The 18,280-nt window shown below is 39.3% G+C and overlaps 1 protein-coding gene across 4 annotated transcripts in view; it reads right to left on the reverse strand.

Moving 5' to 3' along the window:
• Ipo8 (importin 8) overlaps positions 1-18,280 on the reverse strand; it is a 72,839-nt gene that overhangs the window by 38,215 nt on the left and 16,344 nt on the right. For all 4 annotated transcript variants that reach the window (XM_036181192.1, XM_036181193.1, XM_036181191.1 and 1 more), the window contains exons 6-10: positions 11,396-11,485; positions 9,885-9,979; positions 9,024-9,108; positions 3,799-3,933; positions 1,092-1,191 (exon numbers count right to left, since the gene is read on the reverse strand). In XM_036181192.1, coding sequence (XP_036037085.1) covers positions 1,092-1,191; positions 3,799-3,933; positions 9,024-9,108; positions 9,885-9,979; positions 11,396-11,485 — 505 coding nt within the window. The remainder of the gene's footprint in view (positions 1-1,091; positions 1,192-3,798; positions 3,934-9,023; positions 9,109-9,884; positions 9,980-11,395; positions 11,486-18,280) is intronic.

Here is an 18,280-nt window from a genome sequence, read left to right on the forward strand (position 1 = left end):
AATAGGATAAATAATAAAATTTTTTGTCTGAATTTGTCAAATGTTAATGGACTGGACATTGTTAGTGTAATTCTTGACTGTATATATTGTATATACTTATTGTATTACTTTTTCTTATATTAGTTACAACTTTTAAAAAAAAGGGGGGGGAATGTGGCTGATATACTGTGCACCCCAATAAACTTATCTGAGGGTCAGAGAACAGAACAGCCACTAAATTAGACATAGAGGCCAGAAAATGGTGGCACTCACACCTTTAATCCTATCACTTGGGAGGCAGAGATCTGTCTGGATCTCTGTGAGTTCAAGGCCATACTAGGAACAGAACCAGGTGTGGTGGCACACACCTTTAATCCCAGTACTTGAGATCTCTTGTCTTTGCTTAAGAAAGACACATGCCTTTAATCCCAGGAAGTGATGGCAGGAAGCAGAAGGGTATATAAGGTGTGAGGACCAGGAACTTGAGGCTTTTAGGCTTTTAAGCTTTTAGGCTATTAGCAGCAGTTCAGCTGAGATCCATTCGGACAAGGACTCAGAGGCTTCCAGTTTGAGGAAACAGGATCTGCTGAGAAGTTGGCGAGGTGAGGTTAGCTGTGGCTTGTTCTGTCTCTCTGATCTCTCAGCTACCACCCCAGTATCTGGTTCCTGAGTGTTTTTATTAATAAGACCTTTTAAGATGCATGTTACAGATCTGGGTCACATACACTGAGGCCAATGAAAGAAATCCTATGTAGTCCAAAGGAGAGGAAAACAAATTAAACTGAGGTGCTTCTGAATGTGCAGGAACCCAAAATTATCCCAGAATAAGTGCTATGTGGTAACACAGCACAAAAAAGGTGGTCCCTCCATTTCAGCCACACAGCCACACAGCCTGAGTAACAAACCACTCAGCAAGGCCTTATCTCTGACAGAAGAGTGAATAAGACTTCTTTCGTCTCCTATACCCAAAGTCATCAAGCACCTTATTGAAAAATAACACCAAACTTTTCTAAATTCCAGAGTTCATCATACAGAGCAGAACTGCTTAGAAATATAAATTTAGTTACATTTATATATCTAGGAACTGCAGAGGGAAAACTCATCTCAATTACCAAATTTCATCCTTATGTACTCATATGGATCTTCTTGCCACAGCTCTTCATCCTCATCTTTATAACACATCACAGAAAAAATGACGTCTTCAGAGATACTCTAAGATGAGAAACAGACAAAACAATTGGGTACAGACCATTCCAAAAAGACTGGTGACATTAGTTTTTCCAGTTACAGTAATCCTTCTCAGCCTGTATTCACACTCAGAGAGGACAGCAATAGCTGAAGTTCAGACAAACTGAACACTTGGAAGCTGGAGGCCAGAAGCAGAAAAGACCAGTGCAAGTGATGCTCCTTTAAGTAAGGAGAGGAACAACAACTTCACTAGCAGATCAACATTAAATACACCTTGATTTCTCGTAAGGAAAATACCACCAGGGTTAAATTTACTATCATAATTCTAATTTTAAAAACACTTCATGTGTCCATGCTGGTCCTAATCACCAATACATCAACAATATCTGTGTCTTTTCTGCTTCCATTTCCAAAACACCAGTACTCTACTCCACAGCTGTGTGTTTCAGAGAGAAAGTTCCCTAAGCAGCATGTGAACAGCAGCTAAGCTCAAGCAAGCCCCTGTGTGTTCTAGTAACTACTCACATAGAACAGGATGAGGGCTAGAGGGGTGGTTCGCTGCTCTTCCAGAGAACCTGGGTTCTATTCCCAGCACCCACAGGGAGGTTCATAATCATCTGTAACTCCAGTTCTAGGGGAGCCAAAGACTTTCTGGTCTCTTTGGACACCAGGCATGCACACGGTTCACAGACAAATATGCAGCAAAACACCCATACATACAAAATAAAAATAAGTAAATCTTTAAAAAAAAAAAAAAAAGGACTATTTCTTATCACTTAATTGAAATTCAGCCTAAAGGTCAGTATTTTCCTTAAACTTTCTATATGAAAGCCATGTAAAAATAATGCCAAAGGAAAAGATGCTATTTTGTATTTTGTGTCACCCTTACATTTATAGGTATAAATAAAATGAAAAAAATATCTTTACTAATTGCAAGGAAATTACCACTATTTGATCATAGTAAGTAGGCAAATAGTTACAAAGTCTACAATTCACAAATTTAAAAGATACTACATGGGGCTGGAGAGATGGCTCAATAGTTAAGAGCACTGACTGCTCTTCCAGGGGACCCAGGTTCAATTCCCAGCACCCACATGGCAGATCACAACTGTCTGTAACTCCAGTTCCACATGGTCTGACACCCTCACACCAATGCATATAAAATAAAGTTAAATAAATTATTTTTTTAAAAATCTTACATATGTAAGACTTGTGTTCAGATAATGCTAACCAAAGCTGGGTTGGTAGTAAATGTAACCCTAGCATTCAAAAAGTAGAAGAAAAATGGTTGAGTTCAAGGCCAGACTACATAGCAAGATATTGTTTAAAAAAAAAAAAAGTTAATACTACCTACCTAAATACTATCCTAGATAACATGAACAGTAAAGCAACTGATTTTCTTGTCACATACCAACTTACAGAATTTAAGGACAACAGGCTGGGAATGTAGCTTAGTTGACAGAGCACTTGCCTAGAATGCATGAGGTTCTTAAAATCCTTAGTTCAATCCCTATCACCCCATAAACCAGACACGGTAGGTGCAGTGGTGCATACCTGCAATCTCAACCTAGGAGGTAGGGCCAAGAGGATCAGAAGCTCAAGGTCATCCCCCACCACACAGGAAGTGTGGTCAGTCTGGGCTATTGTCTCAAAAGATGACAAAAATTTTTAAACCTGGCATGGTGGCACACGAATTCATCCCAGCACTCTGGAGGCAGAGACAGGCGGATCTCTGTGAGTTCAAAGCCAGCCTGGTCTACAGAGTGAGTTCCAGGACAACCAGGGCTGCTACACAGACAGACCTTGTCTCAAAAGGAAAAAAAAATGTTTTACACCAAGAACTCACAGTTTATTGGAAGTGGAGAGTCAGTTCTTAATACTTTAAATTACCCAGATATTTATGTGCAAATAAAACGTATATATTATTAGTCCACCATTTTCCATTCTGATTTGTTCTTTAATTATGACAAATAACAATGCTGAATTCTGTCTTTAAAAAAAACAAAAAACAAAAACGGTATTAAAAACAGGGTTAGCCATTAATAAAGTAGTTTTAATAAAACTTTTTAATAAAAAATAAAAATAAATAAAGCTGGTTTTAATAAAATAAAACTTCAACTTCTGCTAAAGAACTGAATCGAAGGAAGGAAGGGAAGGAGGGAGGGAGGGAGGGAGGAAGGGAGGGAGGGAGGGAGGGAGGGAGGGAGGCATGCAGGGAGGAAGGAAGGAAGGAAGGCTGCCCTTTTGGAGTATATCCACAAAAGGAAAGTCATTAATCAGACTGCATCTTCTGCAAAATAAAGCCCTGCTGGCAGCTTTCAAGATATTTTCACATAAGGGTCAAAAAAACATGATCTGCCTTAACAGAACAGATCCAGAGATAAATCAACAACTGAATGACACCTCACTCCAAGCCTCCCACCTCACAATCCTGAAGATCTCTCTCTTCTCAAATGCTTAAATTTTGGAAGCCCTACATAATATAAGATTGCACTTGTTAGAAATTATTGTTAGTGGAAACAGATTAAATATAAAACATAATACATAAATATAAAATATCAAATAACACCTACTTTCTCTAGAAAACCCAATGTAACTGACAATGGTTTAGAGAGCCACCCCAACACTAACCTGTATATGTGGCTTCATCTGCTTCCAGGTCACAGCATGAACGACCCCTTGGTTGAGATAGTTGAATGCTTGCTGAAGAACACGGGGAGCTACATATTCTTTCTGTCTGTATTGGTCTAAAATTTTTAGTAGTACCTACAGGAAAATAGGTGGGGATTGGGAGGGATGAACATGTAACAATTACTACGTTAAAAAGCAAAGCAGTGTTTGAGGCATGACATAAAATACTATATACAGTCAGTGATCTACACAAGCAGACTTGGGGGAGATAAGCTCATGCAGGTATTTTACTTTTTGATAGGTTTGTGTGTTACACTGAACTAAGAGATATGTAACTGAATTTTAGACATTTGTTCTTCTAACCTATATGCTACTCAGAATAAGTCTATGCCCTAGTGCATGGCTAGTGTGCTGGTGTGAATGAAAATGGCGCCCTATAGGTTCAAAGGTGTGGCACTATTAGGAGGTATGGCCTTGTTGGAGTAGATGTGGCCTTGATGGAGGAAATGTGTCACTGGGGATGGACTTTGAGGTTTCAGATACTCAAGCCAAGCCTAGTGTCACTCTCTCTTCCCACTGCCTACTAATCCAGATGTAGAACTCTCAGCTACCTCTCCAGCACCATGTCTGCCTGTGTGCCACCATGCTTCCTGCCATGATGATAATGGACTAAACCTCTGAACTATAAGCCAGCCCAATTAAATGTTTTCCTTTATAAGAGTTGCCATGGTCATGGTATCTCTTCACAACAATAGGACTTTGATTAAGATAGCTAGCTTTTTCTACTTTCAATAAAATTAAAGATCTGATGGAGTAAATAAACATTTCAAAACTTCTATATAATCACACAGCAGTACATGTTTACATAGAACCAGCAGCACCAAAGCTTAGACCTTAATCAAAAAATAAACATTATTCTAAAAATAGTGCTGATATTACCAATTATTCTTTGAAATAATTAAACTAGATCCCTAACTGACCTCCACACCAAAATGAACTCCAGATAGGCATATACTTTAATAGTTAAAAACCCTAAAGCATGGAGTTCCTAGAAGAAAATGTAGGATATTTGTATTTTATAATCTCAGGCCACAGACAATCTCTGTAACATAACACACAGCTGATGTTTCTTATGGGCCAGTTGCAGTCCTGCTTATAAGAACCCTGAAGAGCAGCTGTGACTGGTTCAGGGGCCTGCAGAGAAAGCACAAGATGCCTGCCTCCCATTTCCTGGTCCCCATCACTTCATTGTGTCAAGCTTATAAGTGAGTTGCTAAATCTTTCAGAACATTTATAAAATTTATAAATCAGAATATGAATTTTATACAACTTATCTAAAATCTAGGTTAATAAAATTGATCTGAAGTCCCCAACTACCATCTAGAAACTCCTGCAATGGCAGCATGATATTAAATAAGACTGTGCTAACATAGTTGGGGTTCTAACAAGTGTGGTGACCTTGTCAGAGTAGGTGGCAACTGACCCCAGGGGATCAGGCCACCAGCATGCAAGGCACTGATGGGAGAGTCTTGGACAGGCCCCGAGATCCTCGGCCCCAGATGTCTCCTGCTACTGCTAGGTCTTTGCGTGTTTGCCACTGCCATTTTTCTCTGGGATCTGGCACGATGTGCATTGGTGTGGGGAGATCCCCACTGCCCTTAATGCAGTGGGGTTATCTCATGAGAATATCTTGTTCTCCAGGGCATTTTGTTTTTTGGAGGGGAGGGTTGTTTGTTTTGTTTTTTTGTTTGTTTGTTTGTTTGTTTGTTTCTCAAGACAGGGTTTCTCTATGTAGCTTTGGAGCCTGTCCTGGAACTTGCTTTGTAGACCAGGCTGGCCTCAAACTCACAGAGATCTGCCTGCCTCTGCCTCCCCACTGCTGGGATTAAAGGCGTGTACTATTGTAACACAAATCTTAAAAGGTCTTATTAATTACAAAAAACAAAAAACAAAACAAAAACCTCAGTGCCAGTTATTGGGGTGAATGCTGGAAGATCAGAGAAGCAGAACAAGCCACAGCTAACCTCACCTCACCATCTTCTCCGCCAATCCTGTTTCCTCAAACTGGAAGCCTCCGAGTCCTCGTCCAAATGGATCTCAGCTGAACTGCTGTTAAAAGCCTATAAGCTTTAAAAGACTCTAGTTCCTGGTCCTCACACCTTATATACCTTTCTGTTTCCTGCCATAACTTCCTGGGATTAAAGGCGTGTGTCACCATGGCTTTTCCAGTGTGGCTTTGAACTCACAGAGATTCGAATGGATCTCTGCCTCTGGAATGTTAGTATTAAAGGTGTATGTGTCACCATTTTCTGGCCTCTATGTCTATATAGTGGCTGTTCTGTCTCTGACCCCAGATAAGTTCATTAGGGTGCACAATATATTGGGGAACACAATATCACCACACGTCACTACCGCCCGGCTCTCTTCTGGGCATTTTTACCTGTGGACTATTATGAAAATGATTTCCTCCTAAGCTGTACTGGATTTATACAATAGTGTTAGTTTAAATAAGATTTTGGTGATTGGGGGTCTTTAATAAATATTGTAAGGGATTATGATAGAAGTTAGTTTAGTGAGAAACCTAATATAGGTAAACGCAAGATACAATATTTCCCCTGCCCCGATAAAGCAGGGCCTGCAGAGGATAGAAAATTAAAGCAAGTAAACGTCACACAGCTAGTTTTTCTTGAGGAGCCATATAGACTGTGGCTTAGGTTAATGATTAAGGAAAACAATTGAGTCCCAGAAGCCCAGCTAGCTCAAGTTCTTTTAATCTTAATGTTGGGAGGTGTGGTCACAGGTTCCAGTATGCATCATAGCTAAAAAAAGCTTTAAAAGTAAGTTTAGATTAAGATGTTTTTGTTAATGGCTTTGAGGTTAAAAAAAATCTTGGAAAACAATTTAAAGACACACTTTTAATAGCTGAGCAAGGGACTCATTGAGGTCAGGGAACAAGAACAATGATGGTCTGGCTATTGCTGGCTGACGTACTTTTCTTGCTAGGATGGGCTGGTGATCAAGGGTGATGATTAATTCCCTGTACACATTTCTGCCCTCAGCTTCCTGATATAAAAACTACTGATGAATGGGTATGCACCCTGAGGATTTAAAGTAGAGCTGACTGATTGTTTTTTTATATATAAAAATTCAGGTTTATGATTCCTTTAAGATTTTTTTAAGATTACCTTTTGAGACAAATAATTGTAGTGGGTAGCCATTCCAGCCTTGGCCTGGAAGTTCCAACCCCCATTGAGGCTTCGGTAACAGTCACGCCTACAAGGTGGGGCTGGAGAGATGGCTCAGAGGTTAGAGATTCCTCTCCTTTGGATCCTGGGTCTTCAGCATTCTCTCTCAGCCCTCCTTGGAGGTGTGACAGTTACCAAAGCCTCAGTGGGGGTTGGAACTTCCAGGCCAAGGCTGGAATGGCTACCCACTACAAATAATAAAATAATTGGTCCTTTCTTTGAAACCACAAAATGCAGCCTGCCAGCAAAAGAAATGGCTGATAAAAATACCTTGCTTGCTTACACTCTGTTAATCTATAACAAATTACTTGGACATGAATATATGTGGGTTCTTGGGACAACTTGTTTTTCACCTGAAATACATGAAAAACATACTGTTTTTAACTTGTATTCATTGTACTCATTCACTTGAAAAATAGTATGTAACCACATTGCAATTTTTATATTGCTTGAAAGATTCTACTAGGGTATATAATCTGTAAGGGAAAAAAGACACAAGAGAAGGAAAACACCAGGAAAGATGTAGAAGGAAAACATCGAGAGACAGAAGGAAAACATCAAGGTAGAAAAACAGAACAGAAAAGGAACAGAGTAGAGAAATGACAGAAAGAATAATAATATGAAGAACTAAGCTTTGGCCCTCAGAAAAGTCTTTGTGTGTCTGTCTGTTCAGTAGTTCGCCTACTCTGCATCTCCTCTTCAGTTTCTCTGATTTAATGAAGGCTTGCCATTCATCAGCACCCCAGGTGAGATCCTGACATACTGAAGGTGTGTGTGTGTGTGTGTGTGTGTGTGTGTGTGTGTGTGTGTGTGTGTGTGTTGCTCTTTTTCGCTGGTCCCAGAGAATTAAGTTTACTCCCTCAGATACAATAGTCTGCTGACCCTGTCGGACCCCTCTCAAACCCTGAGCTGCTGCAGGCTGGTCCTCACAGCAGCAATAGGGGAGATTCAAAATAGCAGCAGATGACAGTTTTGGCAAGGAAACTAATTTTAAATATCAAGATTATATGTCCTAGGTAACATTTCTGGCAAAGACACATGGACATGGCATTTTCATGCATGCTTAAACAACACTAGAAAATTCTAAACACACTTCAAGAGACATCAGCATTAAGACACTTCTTGGAGTTTAGCAGCAGCAAAACAGAGCCAGAGACACAACTGATCTGTTTCTAGATAGGGCTGGTGTCTGCTCTGAATATCTGGGCAGATAATTTCACTTATTTACTAATTTCCCTATAGAGTATCTCATGGGTACCATATCAGAGTACTTTTCAGAAACCCTTTTACCTTACTTAAGTATTTAATTTCACATTACTGAGGGATTGATGAAAAAAATCTATAAACACCTTCTGTATCATTGAAGCCTTGGATTATGTATGATTAAGCAGTCCTGGCTTTCCTACAAAGGCCCTGACACAGCTAATTACTAATTACTAACTCTCACTTAAAAAAAAAAAAAGGCAAACATATCATGATTCAGTTGGCAATATTTGACAGACCAATCAGAGTCCATTGTCCCTTGCAATTTTTAAAGTTTTTAAATATTAATATCAACAATCCCATGAATTCCACATTTTCCTTACATGGAATGGATACTCCAACTTGCATGTTCTTACCTGAAAGTCCTCATTAATATCTAAGCTACACTAGTCTTGAAATAGATTGATTCATAGTGTATAAATCTTCAAATAAACAAGGGAAAACTCAAAGAAACAGGAAACTTATAGGAAGACAGCGAGGTCTATGTCATCATTTGAGGCTTCCTCCCACGTCCAGCAGCCATAATGGCATTTCTGGGGGAAGCTGATGGAGGACACTGGATTCTCAACCCAGCTGCCCCTGTACCAGACTCCCACAGCTGCCATTTCATCCTCTTTAAGTGTGCAGTGAATTACCATGTAAGCAACTACTTTAAAACTGACAGAAATAGCACTCAGTAATAACTACTCTTCTATTTTAAAAGCATAAGTTTATTACCTGCTGAATTCCCACTGCATAGGTTTTCAGAAAAAAATCAGAAAATTCAAAATATTCTTTTGTGACATTTCCTGGGCTTCCATACCTTAAAATTCAAAGAAGAAACCTCTAATTACTGTAAGTTTAAAAACAAAGCATCCTTGCTAGTTTAAACACAGATATTAAAAGGTGTATTCTACTGGGCCAGAAAACTAACATATTCTCTTTTTCCACAAGATACAATACAAATCAGGAGGAACTCAAAGACTCTACAGTACAGTTAACATTTGGGCAGAAACTTCTAACTTCTAAATCAATTAACTCCTAAAAGGAATAAAAATGTTATACCTGGCATGCTTTACAATAAAAGCTTTTAAAATTAAATTTGACTTTCTTATGGAGCCAAGTATCCATGTGTTCCTTCTTACATAATTTCTGGGTATTTCTAATTGGGAAAAAAAAAATGAGAAGCTTTACACGTTTTGCACAGAGTAGAAAAGAGCCAGAGAAGGCTACCCACTTTGTTATGATTTCTAGGGCAGTGGGCAAAAGCCTACTTTGAACAGCTGATAAAAGCTTTGCCCTCTGTGGGTTTTTTGGTTTGGTTTGGTTTGGTTTGGTTTGGTTCGGTTTTCGGCTGTATGACATAGGGTCTCCTATAGCTCAGGCTGGCCTCCAACTCACTATGTAGCTGAGAACAGCTTTGAATCTATGATCCTCCTCCCTCCACTTCCCTAAGGCTTAGAACAGAAGTATACATCACTATGCCCAGATACTCTATGCAGCTTTATTCTGTAGAACACCAGGGAGCCACTGAACTCTAGTACACCCAATGCCAAGATACCCACTGTAACATCGTTAATATAGCAAGTATAGTAATACCGCTCAAAGAGACGAGCGACGATATGCAGAGCCCACTTCTTACACTTCCACCACACCAGCTCTGGTCGGTCATCCTCATCAATTTGAAGAGTCTCCTAAGGGGAAAAACACCAAAATCAGATTTTTTTCCTAAGTTGGTTTACAAAAACATCATAAATTTTGGTATAGATTAAGTCATAGTTATTTGAAATGAGACTGCTATGTGAACATACACTCTACTTTACAGGTAGCTAGTTAAGAACTAAGTAAGTTAAGCAAATCTTTCCTGGCAGTGCTGGTGTTCACACTGATCTTCAAGGGAAGCAAGTAGGTAGAAACAAAACATAAGCACCAAGTCACTTGATGAACTCTGAGAGGATGAGAAGGTTCTGAGTTCTGATGTTGGCAAAAATCACTGAACTGTTTATTGCCTATATAGACACATTAAAACTTGAAATAATTTGTTTCAAATTTAGACAATGGAGAAGATAAGGACAATAGAGGTCAGTATGATTAGCATGTAAGTGTCTCTGGGCTCAACCTTTGCACCCAAATACATCAATAAATAAAAGATATGGACACAAAAAGAATAGTGGACATTGTCAGGCCAACTCAAGTTTTTTAAATAAAAAAGTTAATTTGACATATGAAAAGGCACTATTGTTGCTACCATAAATCACACTGAGATACTTTTACCTGTAAAACAGGTGGCTTACAACCAAGTGTGCCCTTGCAGCAAACACTCTCAGCCACTGTTTATTAAAGTCCATGCCTGAGCGCTGGTTTTGCTTCGCAAGGTTTATGAAAAGCCCAACACTTTCAGGAAGCAACCACTCTGAGACTGAGTTCCACCCCAGCCAAGCACTAAACCACATTCTTAGAAATAAAAGCTTAAATATTAAAACTACCCAAACATCCAGCATTGAAGCACTCCATTAAAATGACAGTATAAAAAACAGTCAAGGGCCAGTAAAATGGTTCCGTACATAAAGGTGCCTGCTACCAACCTTGATGACCTGAGTTTGATCCCCAAGATCCACATGGTAGAAATCAAGAATCACAAGGGTCCTCTGACCTCTACACATACACCATAGTGTACTCCTATACAACCTACCACCTACACACCCAGTCACTAAAAAGAAATTGTAAATGTAAAATAAAAATTAATTTTAAAAAAGTAATAACTAGAAAAGTATTAATAATATTTATATTTCATTTTTGGTGAAAAAAATGAAAGTATAGCTACATGTACTATTTTTATAAGTAAAATTCTAAATAAACATTCAGGAAAAAAGACTAGAGAGATATGTAGCAAGGATTAAAATGTTTTAATCAGCTTAAGTAAACATAGTTACTGTTTTAATATTCTTGCTTATCTGACTTTCTAAAAGTGAAAATTATTAATTATGTATTACATTATTTTATTAGTTAATATGATAGTGGTTTTTTTGTTTTCCAAAGAGCAGACCAGACAGTGAATCAGCATAAGTACTCCAACCCATTTGCAGGCTTTCCTCAGAGCCCTGACATACCGGAGGGACTGTTCTATCAATGATGGTCCGAAAGACCTCCATCCACGTTGTCATGGTCTGGTGATTCACCAGCTGAAGAGGCAGTGCATACTAGAAAACAGAGCATCGGTAGATTAAGTCATTCCTTCTGCCCATAAAAATCAGTACTTTGTATTGGAAGGTTAAAATACACAAAATAGCTAATATTTGAGCAAGAAACAGCAAGTCATGATTCAACCTAAAATTTAACTTTTAAAAAAAATCCATAATTAAGTATATACTTTTGCAGGGTGGGATGCAACAAGGTCTCGCATATCCTAGGCTAGCCTCAAAATCACCCAAGGATGACCTTGAACTCCTAACCCACCTGCCTAAGGAAATTACAGGTGTTTGCCACTATCCCTAGTTTTACCTAGCACAGGGGACTGACACCAGTGCTTACCAATGTTCATACACTCTGGGTAAGAACTCTAACCCTGGAATACTTCCCCAGCCTCTCTGTTTGTCAGGATGACTGACTGGTTGGTGTGTTTTCAAACAGGGTCTCTTGTAACTCAAGCAGGCTTCAAATATGCTATAGAGCCAAAGATAGCCTTGAAATCTTCACCTGCCCATCTCTACTCTGAAAACATAAGGGTTACAAACATGTACAACCTACCTCTGGCTTTTATATATAAATCTTTTAAATTTAGAAGTATACATGTCATTAGCTGCTTCTCTTTAAAAAGGAAGATTTAATATCAATAAGGTCCCATTTATTTCACATACATTTTGGGTTATTTTAAAACCTGCCTTTTCGTGTATCAAACTTGCGATTATAAGCACTTGGATAAAAATCTTTACCTCATAAACACACATGAAGCTCTTTTTCAATCCCCATCCTCTTGTGTGTGGCCCAATACCTACAATGACTATTACTCAGGCTTCTATCACCCCTGCCACACCATGAGCTGCAGGGAGCTGCCTCCATGCCCACTGTTCTACTGTCCCTAGCTACGAGATAACGACATAACCCTAAGAGACATCACTGCTGTCTCACCAAGTTACAGTGCAGCTGGAAAACCTAAGTTCAAGAGCCGGAAGGGCAAATAGTGAAGGGGGGGGGGGGGTGGTGAGATGTTGTTCGAATCTTAGTCTTTTAATAAAAAAAAAACCAGATATCAGGGTCGAAGATGAAAGATCAGAGAAGCAGAACAGCCAGCCACTAGTTCTTACCTCTGTAGAATCTTCAGCCTAAAGAGAGTGAGTTCCTGTTTCCTCACGCCTTATCTCTGCCCTGCCATATTACTTCCTGGGATTAAAGGCATGTGTGCTTCCCAAACAAAGGCATGAGATCTCAAGTGATAGGATTACAGGTGTGTGTCACTATTACCTGACCTCTATGTCTAATCTAGTGGCTGACTCTGTCCTCTGATCCTCAGGCAAGTTTATTATAAGGGTACACAATATATCACCACAGAGGGGAGACTTAAGGTCAAACCTACAAGCCAGACTTGGTGGCTCACACATGGAATCCTATCACTCAGAAGGCTGAGGCAGGAAGACTGCTGTGAGGTTTAAGACCCACCTAGACTATACAGTGGGTCTCTGTCTCCATTAAAAAAAAAAAAAAAAAAAAAAATTGAGAAAGGTTATACTTTCTTCTAAGTGCCTTATGTGAGTGAGGCATTTGGGCTTGAACTAGGGTCCAGGTCCAGAGGAGGAGCAGGCAGGGGCCTAAGCAGAAAGTGGTGACTCCTGGCATATGTTTGAAGAAACCAAGTACTTCTAGACACAGATAAATGCTCCTTAAGACAAAACCAATCTCACTGAATTAATTAGACATTTAAGAGCAGTTCATCCTGGCCTTCTGCACCCTAGCCAGGCAGTTCTTCCTTACATCATGATTGCACTTTCACTTCTCAAATTTTTTTTTTTAATTTTGCCTCCAAAGGAGCACATTACTAAATTTATATACAACAGATTACCAAAACAGTTAAAGATGCTAGAGCAGTTCATCTTTTGTTTTTGTTGTTGGTTTTTTGGTGTTTTCTTTCTCTCTTTCTTTCTTTTTTTTTTTTTTTTAATGTGTTTAAAGAACTTTTTTCCCTGTTAGTGAGCCAAATAGATAAGGAAACCACAGAAAATTCATGCCAGGAGCCTTATTTGTTACTGACCAGTGTTTGGGCTCTGTCTACCCAGTAGGAAAGTGTTGTGGAATACTATTTTAAGGTGTGTTATTTCTGTATATGTTGCATTTGTTTAACTCTGTGAAGCTGTGTTACTGTGCCTGTCTAAAACACCTGATGGTCTAATAAAGAACTGAACAGCCAATGGCAAGGCAGGAGAAAGGATGGGTGGGGCTGGCAGGTAGAAAGAATAAATATAACAAGAAATCTGGGAGGAAAAGAAGAAAAGAGATGGAGGAGTGAAGAAGGAACTAGTCAGGGAAGAGGAAGATATCAGGGGCCAGCCATCCAACTACACAGCAAGCCATGGAATAAAAGTAAGACTTGCAGAAGAGAATGGGAAAAACCCAGAGTCAAAAGGTAGATGGAATAATTTAAGTTAAGGAAAGCTGACAAGAAACTAAACCAAGCTAAGGCCGGGCATTCATAAGTAAGAATAAGTCTCCATGTGATTTATTTGGAAAGTGGGTGGCAGGCCCACAAAAAAAGAGCAAAGACAAACAACAAAAAGAAAGGCTAGTCTAGACCCAAATACAGGGCTAGTATTGTTACGGTGCCCCAGTGTAAAGTAGGCCTGCTGAGGAAGACCTCTAATACTAACTCTACAAAAAAGGTCATGCAACTTTCTTCCCAAATATTTCAGAGAATGTAGAGCAACATATTTCCCTGATATTCTACTTTCTTCTCTCTTGTGAGATCTCCTTCCTTCCTTTTATCCCGGAAAAAAAAAAAAAAATCTTCCTTCAACTGCCTTTATTAAACAATTATGAGGCCAGGTGTTGTGGCCACACTTTTAATCCCAGAACTCAAGAGGCAGAGACAGGTGGAGCTTGGAGTAGGAAGCCAGCCTGGTCTCATAGTGAGTTCCAAGACAGCCAGGGCTACACAGAGAGACCCTATATCTCAGAAAACTAAAAAAAAAAAAAAAAAAAAAAAAAAGTTTGTGAGAGAAGACTTTATTATAATCCTAAAATAGTCCAAAGACACCCAAGTCAAAATGAAACAAGAGCACATCGCAACTCCCCTGCCTCCCTAGCTCAGCTAAACCACCCTCCTGTCACAAGGAATTATCAAGAAAGCACAGAAAAGAGCTTTAATCCATCATCACATTTAGGCTGATCCCAATTCTTCTTCCCAGGCTGAAATCATTTACTCAAGTCTTTCAAGGATTCAGTGTTAAGTAGTCTCAAATTTTAAAGACATGCTATCTCTATCTTCTAATTATTTTTTAATTGCCATATTAGTATCCCTTATAGTTTCCACATAAGAAAAGGAGATTGGCTTAAATCAAAGAAAATACGTAGAGGGCGAAAAGGCCTTTTGCACACTGATAAGCACTGGAAAATTCAGGGAAAGTTAAGTATACAGCTGATCTCTCCAAAGGGAGAAAATATTTAGCTGTTTCTTCTGGAATGCTAGAGGTAAATGTAGTTTACAACCTGGTAATCCTTTGCTACCTGTTGGGCCCGGCTCCACCATATCCCCCAGAATATGTTGTTTGTTTATCCCAGACTTTCCCCCTAAAACCTATAGCTTTATTTCTAGGCCATGAAACTCATCCTTGTGAGAGATGTCACTTGTACTTCACAACAGCCTAAGTGACATCTATGCTATCTTAGAGACAGGCCAGTCCTGACTCCCACAGGCATTATGTTTACGTTGGAGACTCTTATCCTGAGCACTGTTTCTAAGACAACAAGAATCCATCTTACAGATGAAGCCATATGTATATGTACTTTGTAAAGAACATCAGTGTAAACACATCTTAAGCTTTGTTGTACTCACAGGGCTGAGTTAATTGTTGTCTGAATACTTTTTCCAAAGTTGTGCTGTGCTTACATATGGCTAACGTAAAATGATCTGGGTCAGACTCCAAGAAGTCTTGGCCCAACACTGGTTGCCAAAATCAGGCTGAGCCAAGTTTCATTCTTACTTCACCATGTTCGTTTTTTCCCCTGCCTGCTGTAAAGCCTGCAGGGACCCTCCTACAAAAATGAGCCACTAAATCTATGTTAGCTTAAAGTTGGTTGAACAAGAGAAAAGGCCATCAGTGTGATTTCCCATAAAGGACTCTTGGTTTCTTTCCTCTTCCTATAATCACAACTGACCTGCACACAGAGCACCTTGAATTTAAGCTCAAGCAACACCTGGGTTCTTTAGGACTTGGGACTTGAGACTGAGAAAACAGCACAAACACCACACTGAACCTTGGATAACCAGCGATCGTGGCTAACTGAATTAATTTCTGTGAGCCTAATTCTCCTAAGGTAAAAATATATGATTGTAGGGCCTGGAGAGATGGATTAGTGGTTAAGAGCACTGGCTGCTTTTTCAGAGGACCCAGGTTCAGTTCCCAGCACCCACACAGCAGCTCACAACTGTCTGTGACTCCAGTTCCAGGAGATCTGGCACCCTCAGAAAGACATATATGCAGGCAAAACACAAAATAAAAATAAATAAATCTTAAAAATACATGATTCTCATGAAGTGGCCAGGACCGCAAACTCTGTGTTGTCCTTACCAGAATGGGTTGCTTTGTTTGCAAAATGACCAAAAAGTCAGCTGCCCTAACTAACTACCGTCAACGTGGGGACAGCACTGAGTTCAGACATCATTCAGACCTGCCTGGTGGCCTTCATCTGTTTTAAGGCAAATGAGACTTCACATTGAACTTGTAATGGGAGTTAATGAGGACTGAGCTGGGCAGACGCTGAGGTTTCAGGTTTCCAGTGTGCAAAGTCGGTACTGCAGTTCAGTCTGCAATGTGATAGGATCACACCACCCCAGTAGCACAGACTTAACAGAAGACCCCAATAGACAGACGGAGGCTCCTGGGACCAGGGCCCACAGAATGCTATGGCTCTAAGGTCAGTATACCCCTCAGCCCTTCAAACCCCTCCACACTTCCATCTGCACCCACTTCCCTGGCATTTATTTATCTAGGGCTGTAGCTTTTCTTTGGGTTTAAGTTGAGAGCCTTTTGGAGCTTAATTTATATACTTTGTACCTTTTATTTCTAAAATTACCAAAGATGCTATGCAAAGGTAAATTATTTTCTTTTATGCTTTATCTGATGAAGCCAAATATCCTCTTATTGTTGATCAAAGGAGGCAGAAGGGTTCAGAGGCAAATGATGAGGTCCAGGCTGTTTGCCAACCTAAGGGAGATAACTGCCCCCCCCCCAACAGCATTCATTTAGCAGACTAAGTAGGCAATGGAACCAAAGTTTTTTACTTTTTTCTATTTTTTTCTTTCCTTTTTCTTTCTGTACCTGTACAGAGACCAAAACTAACTCCTGTAAGGAGAAAATATGGGGCTACTGCAGAGAAAACAAACAAACAAACAGGAAAACAGTATTATAGCTCCTATGGAAAGAATGGGGTACCATCTCAAAGAAACAGGAATGAATGTATGATACTGAAAATTAGTGTATAAATCAAGGAGACACTTAGGATGAATTCAGAGAGAACATAAAAGTGTCTGACTGCACCAGGCCACTTCTAGAATTAAGAGTTGTTGTTTTTTTTTAAGAACACTCGTATGCCACTTTTGTTTAAGGGCTGTGCTGTGATCGCTACATGGATTTTGTTTGATTTTGGCATATATCTATCCTCTAGTTTCTTCTTGCTTTTTGTTGTTTTTCCTTTTTCAGATTATGATTTGGTCAGCATTTTTCATTTCCACAGAAAAAGGTAAATTCCCATGCACTCATAAGTTTACACTAGAATGTCTTTGGCCATTACTTCTGAAACTTCACTCTGCTTTCAGTAGAGGGCAGTCTGTGCTTCATGACGTGCAGGCAGTAGCCAGGCAGGGTCATGGGAAGGGGGCCTGTGCTTCTAAACTGAGTGGTTGCTGGTTAGATATTCAAAAGAGGATAAAAATCTGGTAGATTAGTTCCTTCTCAGCATGTGTAGCTAGACATCAGTAAAGGTAACAGCATAAGAACTGTTAGTACGCATACCTCAGTTCAAACCTTTAGGGAATGATTAAAAATTTTAAAAATATACATTTCACTCAGTTGCACTTAGTCGTATGTCTTGCATGCTTAGTCTAAAGATTGTAGCAAAAGAAAAAAGAAAAATTAGATTTTAAATATCTTTGCAGGTGTCACAGCCTTGCAGAAGAACCAACTTCAAAAAAAAAAAAAGAAAAGAAAAGTTCTCAGGCTTTATAGCAAGCCATCTTCACTCTGATTTTTACGATTCTGGTTCTGTCCCTGGCGGGGGGGGGGGGGGTTTCTGGTCGCTTCTTTAAAATGGGGTTGATTCGGTTGTACATATATCCCGATCTGTATGTGTGAATCTTTGTCTTTTGTGGGGGAGGGCCGAGAGCAGCTTTTTTTTTTTAATTATTTTATTTTTTAGGTATTGTTCCTAAAAAGGAATAAATGCATACACTTGTTTGTCAAAAACATCTTTGCTTTTTGTGCAACAGCATTTTATTAATGATACTTTAAAAAAAAAAAAAAAGAAGAAGAAAACCACAGTATCTTTGGGGGGGGGAATCTACTGTATGTAATAGATTTGCAGTCAATGCTGCAAGTGTATTTTATTTCATTACCCTTGATTTATGAACATTGGATGACATGTTAACATGTGGGAGGAAAGAAGAAACTCCAGAACAGTTTGGTTTTTTTGGGGGGGAGGGGGAACTTTTGTTGTTTTGTTTGTTTTGGTTTTGCTTTTAAATTGTAATTATAACATAGTTGACATAATTTGTTTCCTATTCTCATTAA

The sequence above is a fragment of the Onychomys torridus genome, chromosome 3 (assembly GCF_903995425.1).
Source record: "Onychomys torridus chromosome 3, mOncTor1.1, whole genome shotgun sequence".
Taxonomy (NCBI): domain Eukaryota; kingdom Metazoa; phylum Chordata; class Mammalia; order Rodentia; family Cricetidae; genus Onychomys; species Onychomys torridus.